The sequence below is a fragment of the Xiphophorus maculatus genome, chromosome 4 (genome assembly GCF_002775205.1).
Source record: "Xiphophorus maculatus strain JP 163 A chromosome 4, X_maculatus-5.0-male, whole genome shotgun sequence".
NCBI lineage: Eukaryota > Metazoa > Chordata > Actinopteri > Cyprinodontiformes > Poeciliidae > Xiphophorus > Xiphophorus maculatus.
Genome location: NC_036446.1, coordinates 17,994,052 through 18,005,564, shown reverse-complemented (window position 1 = coordinate 18,005,564; position 11,513 = coordinate 17,994,052). Strand labels below are relative to the sequence as shown.

Sequence of the window (11,513 nt, the reverse complement as noted above, 5' to 3'; positions counted from 1 at the left end):
CACCACCTTTTTTAAGCGTATATGTTAAAGTTTACAGCTCGTAAGGTAAGTCTTGGTTTAAAGCTTATCTAACTTGCCATTCACTCACTTAACGCAGATAGGTTTCAATTGGTTGTTCAACCTTTCTCGATGTGAAGAACTCAGTCTGCTGTGTCTTTAATATTCTGGGTCATTTCTGAGTTTAATTATTTCGCGCAGTTTGTCGGTCACATTAAATGCAGTTTGTCTCCTTGAATCTAGGACCTCCCGAACACGTCCTCTGATTTTAGGAAATATATTTTTATAATTGAATTTGCCTGGAAATCTAAGAAGTTTAAATCAGTTAAATATTCTCTCACCTTTTGTTGCTAGGAGACACTGAAAATGTTTACGTTTAAGGGGGAATTAAAAACTCTAAATTCAGAGACTGATAGGAAGAGTTATTTTTTTGTGTGCTCAAATATATGGGGTCTTTATATTTTTATAGATTTTGCATTTACTGTCTGCATGGTATATTTGTAACCCATGGGTGGGATTTTCCTTCTAATCTTCTAAAACCATCCATTTCAATCCAGGTCCTATAACTTCTAGTTATTAAAAATATTGTGGTTTCTTATGACAATGTTTCTGAACCAGAATGTTGGGCATATATTTTAAATGGGAGAAATTTTCTAAGAGTCCCATAACGACTTTTGTCAAAGTGTTGTTGTTTTTTTAAGTGTGTGTACCTATGAAGATAATCTAGCAGATATTTATTCTATTATGTTATGTGAAGAGGTAATGGTAAATATTTGGAAACTTTTGTCATTCTAGTAAAAAATAATCCTCTGTAAATGTACTATATTATATTTGTTAGAATAAAATATTTTTAAATGAGGTAAATAAAACACTATAAGTGAAAGACATGTTGCTTCAGGGTGAATCAATAAAAAAACTGGAAAATAGAAATGACATGGCCTTGGTTAATGTATAAACTCCTGGCAATTTGTTAGGGAAATTAATATACCCTGCACTAAAACTGTTATACAGGAACATCGTTTTGTTTACCAAACACAAACTGATCTCAGCAATACCTTGTGTAATAGACATTACTATTGCCTGCCATTTAATGTAGCCTCTGCCCTCTTGTAGACATGCCTCGTCAATTCCCAAAAGTAACCCTTAGTGAGGAAGAGGAAAAGAAGCAGCTACTGGTAGAGAAAGTTTATGCTTCAGCGCTAAAAGAAGAAGACGACCGCGATACTTTGTCAATGTTCAGTGTGTCTGAGGACCTCCCAATAGCCCTACAGCAATCCCAAGATCACGAGCTGCTGAAGGAGCTGGCAGAGCAACAGTCGTCAGAGGAGAGTCTCATGTATGCCCTACCATTTCAATAGATCTGAAGAGCAGAACGATCAAATCATGTTAGAATGTAATAATTCAGAATTATGTTACACATTTTTTCAGGAGACAAAGTTTTATGCTGATCCGTTCCAAGACACTGACCCTCCAGATCCCAGGGGCTTCAGATTACCCAGATTCCAAGACTGTTACACCGTCAGGGTCCACGAGCTCCAGCTTCTCATCTGTAGCAGAAAGCTGTCCTGATTTCCAGAGAGTCACTATTAGTGGAGATTACTGTGCAGGAGTATGTGTGATAACTTCCAAGAAGGTTTTAGGAACTTTGTATTTTGTACATCTGCATATTTTGTACATTACAAAATATGTAATGTCCTTCTCCCACTCAGATCACATTGGAAGATTACGAGCAGGCTGTCAGAAGTCTGTTTAAAGCGCTGATGCTTAGAGAGAAGTATTCAAAGCTTGCTTATCACAGATTCTGTAGGACTACAAGCCAGTTCCTCCGCAGTGCTGAGAACTTGATATGGGACATAGATGATGAAGTTCTGCCTGGTATAAAGTGTCTGACATTTTAAACCATGTTTATGCTTCTTTATGTGACCTTGACGGAACATTGTTATGCCCTTCAGACATGTCCCCATGTCCCGCAGAAGGTGAGGATCCCTACAGCGTGGACAACATCCCTGAGAATCTCAACTATGAACTGAAGATGAAGAATGGGATTGTGTGTGTGTATGATGGTGGAGAGGCACTAATAAATGATCAGCCCACTGATCTTCCTTACCCAGATTTGGAGACCTATGCCATAGATCTCAGTGAACTACTGACAATGATTTCAGACGGACCTACGTAAGTGGCAAAAATAAATAGACTTTAGTCATGCTGGTTGAAAAACCAGTTGTTAGCATAGCATGTAAACAAAGTTCTAATCTAATTTTCAGCAAAACCTACTGCCACAGAAGACTTAACTTCTTAAGTTCAAAGTTCTACCTCCATGAGATACTCAACGAGATGGCTGAGCTTAAGGAGCTGAAAAGCATTCCTCACAGAGACTTTTACAACGTTAGGAAGGTAACTATTTTATCTACAAGGTATAAAAAAAACAGTCAAAGAAAACGATTAAAATAGCACATCCAATGCAGTTTGTGCTGCTGCTATGTGTTAGTTAGTAAGGGTTTTTTTGGGAAGTGGGGGTGTCAGTTTTCTTTTGGGTGTTTGATTTAGTATCAGCAGAAAATAACATTTAGCTGTCTTACTAATATTATTTAGTAATAGATATGATTGGTTTCAGTCAGTGACACCAAAGAACCAACAAGGACTATTAGCCAGTGATCAAAACTGGCAATCTTTCCCTCAATCATACTTGTAATCCTGGAAATTTAAATTTATTTGTTGATTTTTTTTCCCGTATTGCATTTAATGTATGAAACGTTTCTAGCAGTAAATGCACAGGTAAACCAGCATGTTCTGTAATGAGCTTTGTTTTGACTTCAGTAAAAATTTAATCCATTGTGGAGTAGTGATGTTGGTACATAAACTGGGACTGTTTTGTAATTACCTCTTTTTCAGTTTGATTAAAAAATACTGCATCTGTCTAAATCGGATTTTCTTGTTCTTTTCAATGTTGTTTGAAAACAAAACAGTGTAGTCCTTGAAAATAAAACTGTAATAGGCCAAAATCAAAAATAGCAACCAAATGCAAGAGAAAACCAAAAATCAAATCGAAATCTAAAGCACACACAATAAAGTCTCTGTTTTAAATTATGTTTTATTAAATATTATTTATTATTAAACAGTTTATCACACATACACTTTTACTATGGTTTTGACATCTTTCTGAAATTTTAGTAATTATGATTTTAATGATTTAAACAGCTTTTGTTTGGTAACATTGATGTTTCTGAAAACAGAACTTAGGACTTAAAAAAAGAATAACCTTGAAATCCTTGGAATAATTAAGGCTGTAAACTGTTGAAATAGACCTAAATCAGCTTAACTGTATATTTTCTCAGCACACAGAATTGTTTCTTTTTTCCAGGTGGATACTCACATTCATGCAGCTGCATGTATGCCTCAGAAACACCTACTCACATTCATTCAGGAAAGATACAAAACCGACAAAGACCGTGTAGTCTTGGAAAAAGATGGCCAAGAGATGACCCTTCAGGAGGTTTTCCACAGTCTCAGCATGGATGCTTACGACCTCACTGTGGATTCTCTAGATGTACATGCTGTAAGGAAATGAACAAACATTTTCAAAGTTGTCTTATTTTTAACTGCTGAATTTAGTAATTCAGCAGTTAAGGAATACAAGCTCCTACTATTTCTGCTTGTAATTCAGGTAACTTCATTTTACTACCAGTTAAGTGACAAATGATCATCATGCTAACTTCATAATCTCTCTTTCTGGCAAATGAAATTTCCAGGGCAGGCAAACCTTTCACCGGTTTGACAAGTTCAATACAAAGTATAACCCTATGGGTGCTAGTGAACTCCGGGAGATCTTCCTCAAAACAGACAACTACCTTAATGGAGAGTACTTTGCTCGGATTATAAAGGTATTTCATCCTGTAGCCATGCATTTTCAATTAGAGCTGGTGTAGAAATGGCTTCATTCACCTTTCCTTGCATCAACAGGAGGTGGCCAGCGATTTGGAAGAGAGTAAATATCAGTACGCCGAGCCGCGCCTGTCCATCTACGGACGCTCTACTGATGAGTGGGACAGTCTAGCAAAGTGGTTCATTCAGCAAAAACTTCACTCACCAAACATGAGGTGGATGATTCAGGTTCCTAGAATATAGTGAGTACGTCTCGGTTAAAACATGAAAGCCTCTGAGCTAAGATAATATCAATAAGTATTGACATTGTTTTTATATTCTTTTAAGTGATATTTTCAAGTCAAAGAACCTGGTAACCAATTTTGCCAAGGTTCTGGAGAACATATTCCTTCCTCTCTTCAAGGCAACTGTGAATCCACAAACCCACAAAGAACTCCATATTTTCCTCAAATATGTATGTAATTTGTTGATAATTTCAAAATGCGTTCTGAAAAGAAATTTAAGCTTTTTTTTGAAAACCTCATCTTAGTCACTGTCACTGTCACTTAGATGCAGTATTGCATTTTGGTGTGTTAAGATAGTTACATATGAAATGAATATAAATACGAGTTAGGTGTTCATTAAAAAGATAAGGTTCTCACATAGAAGAACAGCATTTTAAAGAGCTTAAAAAATCCATGATCATTAATTTAAAAGTAGAACTAGAAAGTTCATTGAACCTCTAAGAATTATTTTTGCTCTTATTGAAACCAGTTTGTTACAGAAATGTTACGAAAATGATGATGTAGCATTGACTGGTTTGTTTTTTGCAGGTTTCAGGCTTTGACAGCGTAGATGACGAAACCAAACACAGCAACCACATGTTCTCTTATAGGAGCCCGAAGCCAGAACAGTGGACCACACGTGACAACCCTCCATACAGCTACTACATCTTCTACATGTATGGCAACATCATGGTGCTCAACAACCTGAGGAAGTAAGACTGAATGATGATTTCTTCACACACATACAATTACCATTTAAAGGAAGAGCTCACATGGAGAAAAGTGTATTTTTTACCCGATTATAAAGCTTACCAGTGTTTATTCTGCCATCAGTAGATTGTTTATTTTGTATAGAAACAATCATAGGAAAGTAAGAAAGGATACTTATCTTAGTAATAAATAAGTTTAGGTTGATGGATGTCATATTTCCGACTTGTGTCGTCCATAGAGAGCGTGGACTGAACACCTTCCAGTTTCGTCCCCATTGTGGAGAAGCAGGATCGATCACTCATCTGGTCTCTGCTTTTCTGACTGCAGACAACATCTCACATGGGCTCAATCTGAAAAAGGTACCTTAATATTTAGAGAGCCTTAACTCTGAGCTCTCATTTCTATATTAGAGATTATCAAACCAAAGAGTAACCAGAAAACAGGGAGGAATTAGCTGACTTAAGTGTGGTTTCATGGTGGAGATTTGGTTTTATTCTTTATGAAGAAATGTCTATGTGGATTCCAGAGTTTTTCATTTTTTGTTAAGGTCTTGAGCCTTCACACAACTGGAAATAAGAACAGGGTAACTGTAGGGGAAGAGAAAGGAAGTTATGTAATAAGAAACGTATTTAAATCAGTGACATTTCATAAGGCAGCAGGACACTTCTAAAATCTAAAATGTTCTTACAAACACTTTATATTCCTTGCACTAAAATGTGACACTAAAATTAGTTTCTTTAGTGCAGCATTATTTACTATTTCAGATTAAGAATGGGAGCTGAAACATTTAGAAACGCACAAAAGACAGAATCAAAGCAAGCGTTCTCTCTGTGGACCATTGATTTCCAGAGTAATATTTATCTTTTTGTACAGAGTCCTGTGCTGCAGTACCTGTACTACCTGGCCCAAATACCTATTGCCATGAGTCCCCTGAGCAACAATAGCCTGTTCCTGGAATACTCCAAAAACCCTCTCAGAGAGTTTCTACACAAAGGTTTGTGTGTGTCACTGTCCACAGATGATCCCATGCAGTTCCACTACACCAAGGTAAAAACATGTAGGAACACAACTTCTGTAATGCTTAAGACTCAAGGATACAGATTTAGACTTATGTAAATAGTTCTTGTTACACAACTTAACCTGTCATAGGAACCTCTAATGGAAGAGTACGCTATAGCAGCTCAGCTGTGGAAGCTCAGCACCTGTGATGTCTGTGAGATTGCCAGGAACAGTGTGCTGCAAAGTGGGCTAAGTCACCAGGTAATTTGAGACGCTTTTAAAAAGATTTCTGACTGTAATCAGACCAAATTTGGTCCAAAGTTAACTAACTATATGTAACACCTTTAAGGAAAAGAAGCACTTCTTAGGAGTAAACTACCTGAAGGACGGACATGAAGGCAACGACATCCGTCGGACAAACGTTGCACAGATCCGCATGGCCTACAGACACGAGACGCTGTGCAACGAGCTCAGCTTCATAGCTGATGCAGTGAAGTCTGAAGCTACGAATTCCCATTAGAGCTGAAAGGAAACTTCAAACAAAAGAACAACTCTTTCTCTTCCCTGTTACCATTGGTTTGCTTTAAAATAACCCAATGGCTCTGATAATTAATGTAAAGATCACTTCTTCAAGTGCAAAAAAGTAGTTACAGCTTATCAAGACTGGGACAGACTTGTGAAGTTGAGTTATACTTGCTATTGTCTTTTACATAATACCTATATGTATGAACTGTCATACTTTACAACATATTTTCTGAAAAGTGTATGCTATAAAAAAATGTAAAACTGTTACTAAGAGTATACACTGAATGCCAGAGGTGAGACAAAATGGTTTAAAAACAAATATGGATTTGTGACATTTCCTTTGTCTTTTTTAATGTGTTTTATGAATTGTTTTGTTAGAAAAAGATCTCATGAAATAAAAAATGTGCAAGAGAGCTGCCCTTTTTTGGTTTAATCTACAAACAGAATCATAACAATAAAAAGTTGCCAATCAAAATGTTTGCAAACATGTCCCTCTAGTGGCTAAACTACAGTACATCACTGACTGACAGATAACACAAAATATTAAACAGGTACATATGCATTCCCCTCCCAAACATAGTTAAAAAAGCTTATTCTTTGCCATTGTCCACTTCTATCCTCTGATCCTCCTGAACTTCTTTAGTGGTTTCTGCAATAGTCTTCACAGATATCCACTCTTCTGTCTGGGTGTAATCTTGCTGCTGTTGCTGCTTCTCGTCAGAGCGCAAATGACAGTGTCTTCCTCTTTTCACAAAGATTGAAACAGAGAAAAAAATTAGATAAAGCAGTTTTTTTTTCTTCTAATGTACTAAATGTTTTATCATTAAAATCACTCACAGTTTTAAGTATGCAACAAAAGATATTATGATAAAGAGTAGACCACAGATACAGGAGATGAGTACAATCTTTGCTGAAAGATAGGAAAGATAAAACTCATGTTATGACACGAAACTCCCCCTCTACCGGTATAAAATTTCCTTCACTGCTCAATCGCTTACATCCAGCAAAGGTTTGAGCACTGCCAACAAATCGGGCTGGCTCCACCTCATTGCTCTTGGCTTCATCAGCTGATGTAAAGGAAGGAGGATGGGTGGAGGACGAAGACGTAGACTGGGTTGTGAGGGTGGAGTTTACTGAGTTTGCATGCTCAGAGTCGCTCAGAGGGTTATCAGTCACTGTGTCCTTCAATTGTATTAATGCATCTGTGGATGAACATGAAGGATATCTCATTAGATTAGGAAAGGCTTGCTTCTGTGGGATTGGCCGTTATGGTTGTAATTTGCAAGTATTTACTCACAGAATAATAATTTTTAAAAATTGTATTGTAAAATAGGACAAAAGTAATTGGATTGAAGAACATTTTGTGTAGTTTTGTATAAAATCATATAAATGATATTAATCAAAGCTTAGTCAAAAGTGCACTGATCAGTGACTTTCTGTAACAACTCAGCTATTTCCAAACCTTTTTTGCTTCTGACCCGTAAAATAACACCCTCACAATAACCCACTTAGCTTTCGAGGCACCTTGAGGCTCAACATGCATTTTCCAGATATTTTCATTTAAAAACAAATTGGAAAGTAAGAGCAAATAACAGCATAAGTTTCTTGTGGGGAAAAAAATCTATCAAAATCAATGTTCATCTTAATTATACCCCTAGTCAAAGCTGTAATAATCTCCTGCCAAATATCCCACTTTGCAACCTATTTTGGGAAGATATTGCATATTTTGTGTTTTCACAAGATTGTTTAAATCAAGGCATTAATCACATCATCACAAAACTTGAGGAATAAATTAGAGCATAAAAATACAAACCGTACCAATTATTATCGCAGTTTTCAAACTTGTGGTCATCTTTAAGTTATCTAAAATTAACTTTTATGTTGAACAACTTGGGTAGGCAACCACTGACCATACCAACCAGCATCTGTTTTGCTTTGTTTTGTTGCTTAAGCCATAAAGGATGTAGATGAATATGAAGAACATCACAACTATAAGATATAATATGTGCCTCTTCATTTGCAAATGAGTGGAAAAACAAAGCAAGTCATACCTGATTCGTTAAAGCAGAATACATCAAACCCGGTTGTTACGGATGCTCTCCACACCAACAGTCCAGTTTGGTTTTGGCCGCAGTTAGCCAATCCGTGGATTCGAGGAATGACTGCAATTTGCTCATCAGTCCATCCAAACCTGAATGACCCAGACCCATATCAGGTATTTATTTTAAATTATGCTGGGTAGTCATTGGAAAGCATTTCTGTGGTCTGACCTGCATGTTTCCAGACCTCTGCTGAGAGCTTCCTTCACCTGAGCCTTCGAGGCGATGCTGAGTCCAAGGGTCTGACAGATCTTCCGGGCATCAGAGGCATTGAAAGCATACTGAAGCTGGTTTCGGTTGTTTTGGTAACTCACCTGGATTACGCCAGCTATGCTCTGATTGGCTGCGGGAAAAACTGGAAGCAGCAAAAAGTCACTTCAGGTAAGAAATTCTGCTGTTGACTATATATGTAACAAAAATAGATCACTCACCTCTTATGTTGCCTGTGTTTTGATCAGAGAAAACAGGAGAAAAAGCCAGAAGTGAAGAGATGCAGACCCAGATAATATTCATGACTGGTGAGAGAAGAGAGGAAACGTGCTGGGGAGAAGGCAGTCTTACAGGGTTTGTGTTCATCAGCCAATTCACTCGGTTAAATAGAGGTGAATCTGTTCTCAGGGGTGTGCTGACTCTGTCATTGTCAGAGAGTAAAGGAAAGGGAAGAAGGAAGTACAGAGTGCAGGTCAGACCAAGAGTCATCTTATGCTGCAAGAGAATGACCCAGGAGAGAAAAATATGTAGCTAAAAACCTCAATAGAGAGGGACTTTGAAGAAATTTACCGGAAAGTAAGCAAGATTTTATCTATATTGGCGATATTTAACCCCGTATAACTCAGTGTTGTAAAATTACAATATCCAAATTTCAAACAAAAAAAAATGTACAAATGTAAATTTTTCTTCAGTTTTTTTTTATCCAGACTTGGAAATTTTCAAATAAGTTCACCCCACAGCGTCACAAAATACCACAACTTGGAAATCCTTGAAGAGCAAGATCTTTGTGATTCACTGTACCAGATTTAAAAAAAAAAAAATGCATAAAATGTCTTTCCAATTTTTGGGTGATAAGTACAATACCTAGAACATATATACATATGTAATTTTCATGCAGCATTTTTACAAAATGCATGTTAATTTTCATTACCAAAAAGTACCTGAAAATATGTTTTCATCTACAAAGTACTACAAATCCTCTCATCTTCATATTTTTCTATGTCTGGGTCTTCCTAGATTGAAGGTAAAAAATAAAAAAAAGTTAATATTCAAAGAAGATTCAAAGCAGGCTTGTGAAATTATCAGCCGTGTGTTTGAAATTTTCATTATTTCCAACATCTGAACTCGTACTCTCTGCTCAGGATTTCCTCCCTTGAGGTATTACTCAATCACAAATGCTCCTGTTGTCGCTGGTGTCCTCTGTTCCTTTGGCATACGACGACATCCGAAACATCTCTGCACAAGGCCTGTGCACCAGGAAATGACGCAAAGCATGCTGACGGAGACTTGGAGGGTTTGTGGTGAAATGTCAGAAAGGTGAGAGAGGATAGTAAATTACAGCCTGAAGCAACAGAAGCCCGAAGAGATTTTGCGTTTTTCTGACCTTATAAATTTGAACTAACACACCAAATGGTTTCTTACGAACATTGAACCACTAAAATGAGAAGTACGTTTTGGAGCAATAGAAGCAAGAAAATGGATCCTTTTCCTGATAAATATTTTAAATCAAAACAATTGTGTGGTAACCCTGAGATGGACTGGCGACCTATCCAGGGTGTACCCCATCTCTTGCCTGCTGACCGCTGGAGACAGGCACCAGCACCCCTGGCAACCCCACAAGGGATAAGCGTGTGTGATAATGGATGGTTTGAATTTTGTGGTAGTAAAATTATCAATGACTCTTTCATACCACACCACAGTCTGGGGATTTTAGTCAGAAACTCACATTAATGCAAAGACTACCTCTTTTTGTGAGATTGAAACAGTGTTGAAGAAATGGCTGCAAGAAGCTTTGAAATGACCAGATTTGGGTTAGTAGTAATATAAGTAATGAGCTTCTGTGAATGGGCCACTTTAAAGCTATTCATCAAAAATCTAACTTGTAGCAAAATGGTTTAACTTTTGTAATGTTTATTATGCAAATTATTATTGGATTACATGGTGGCATAAGTTCTGACTTAAATGTTGGCAGGGGTCTTTCAGTCTAGAGTTTGCACGTTTTCCCTATAAATATATTGATTTTCTCCGTGTGATTTGGTTTTGTCCCACAGTGCAACAATATGTGTGTGAGGTCCTCTTTGAATTTTATGTTGGTGTAACTCTCTAAGCCCTGTGAAGGATCAGTTAGAAGTCAACAGATTACCTCATTCCCCTCCAAATAACTGCTTAGTTGAGCTCATCCAGCTCATCAGTCTGTGTACATAGAGGAAATTGATGAACGTATTTTCATAGATTTTCTGCATGTGTGTGATGGTAGTTCAGGGGGAAGGGTTTGATTATCCTGCAACTGGTGGGTTGCTGGTCCGAACACCTGCTCAGTCGTTGTGTCCTTGGGCAAGACACTTCGCCCGCCTTGCCTGCTGGTGGTGGTCAGAAGGCCTGATGGTGCTGATTGAATGGCAGCCTTGCTTGTGTAGCGCTCCACCATCAGTGGTATGGAAGGATGAATGACTCGATAAAGCACTTTGGATATGCAGGCTATTTACTTTTTATGTTGGGTTTTCTTGTAGAAAACTTTGATCAGATTTGATGTTGAATACAATTCTGATTACACTTAAGTATAAAATAATTTGTAGTATGAGTTTTTACAAAATATGTGCTGTTGATTCTTTCTTTAGGTTATGTACAACAATTAGCTTTATAGTACTAGCACATCAATCAGTTGTCATGACATAAAAAAGTGTTACACTATTTGACTTAGTATAATTTTGTTTGGATATTGTTACAACCTGCAACAGTCCAGACCAGCGTGTACTCTGTCTATCACCCATTGACTGATAGAGACTCTAGATGCATGGATGGATTAATGAAAGTTATTAAAGCATAG

The 11,513-nt window shown here is 37.3% G+C and overlaps 2 protein-coding genes across 2 annotated transcripts; one reads left to right on the top strand and one right to left on the bottom strand.

The window, feature by feature from the left end:
* The first annotated feature begins 1,112 nt into the window (after positions 1 to 1,112).
* ampd3 (adenosine monophosphate deaminase 3) lies at positions 1,113 to 6,707 on the top strand. The gene is made up of 14 exons (XM_005812112.2): positions 1,113 to 1,333; positions 1,426 to 1,606; positions 1,707 to 1,872; positions 1,950 to 2,169; positions 2,262 to 2,391; positions 3,359 to 3,553; positions 3,747 to 3,878; positions 3,958 to 4,121; positions 4,207 to 4,333; positions 4,692 to 4,855; positions 5,092 to 5,212; positions 5,727 to 5,900; positions 6,003 to 6,113; positions 6,202 to 6,707. Exons 1-14 carry the CDS (start codon positions 1,113 to 1,115, stop codon positions 6,370 to 6,372), a joined length of 2,277 nt encoding a protein of 758 aa, XP_005812169.1. The 3' UTR covers positions 6,373 to 6,707.
* Positions 6,708 to 6,792: 85 nt separating this feature from the next.
* Positions 6,793 to 9,066, bottom strand: lyve1 (lymphatic vessel endothelial hyaluronan receptor 1). Its single transcript, XM_005812111.2, has 6 exons — positions 8,908 to 9,066; positions 8,648 to 8,831; positions 8,429 to 8,568; positions 7,376 to 7,579; positions 7,215 to 7,287; positions 6,793 to 7,121 (listed from the first exon to the last, which is right to left on the bottom strand). Exons 1-6 carry the CDS (start codon positions 9,050 to 9,052, stop codon positions 6,968 to 6,970), a joined length of 900 nt encoding a protein of 299 aa, XP_005812168.2. The 5' UTR covers positions 9,053 to 9,066; the 3' UTR covers positions 6,793 to 6,967.
* Between the last annotated feature and the right edge of the window lie 2,447 nt (positions 9,067 to 11,513).

Bases quoted from the DNA above. Each gene is read 5' to 3' on its own strand.
- lyve1 (XM_005812111.2), bottom strand. From the start codon at position 9,052: ATGAACACAAACCCTGTAAGACTGCCTTCTCCCCAGCACGTTTCCTCT. The intron at 8,569-8,647 runs GTCAGACCACAG...TGGGTCATTCAG, and splicing joins AGAGGTCTGGAAACATGCAG to GTTTGGATGGACTGATGAGC. The intron at 7,580-8,428 runs GTATGACTTGCT...GTTCATCCACAG, and splicing joins ATTCTGCTTTAACGAATCAG to ATGCATTAATACAATTGAAG.
- ampd3 (XM_005812112.2), top strand. From the start codon at position 1,113: ATGCCTCGTCAATTCCCAAAAGTAACCCTTAGTGAGGAAGAGGAAAAG. The intron at 4,122-4,206 runs GTGAGTACGTCT...TATTCTTTTAAG, and splicing joins ATTCAGGTTCCTAGAATATA to TGATATTTTCAAGTCAAAGA. The intron at 5,213-5,726 runs GTACCTTAATAT...CTTTTTGTACAG, and splicing joins ATGGGCTCAATCTGAAAAAG to AGTCCTGTGCTGCAGTACCT.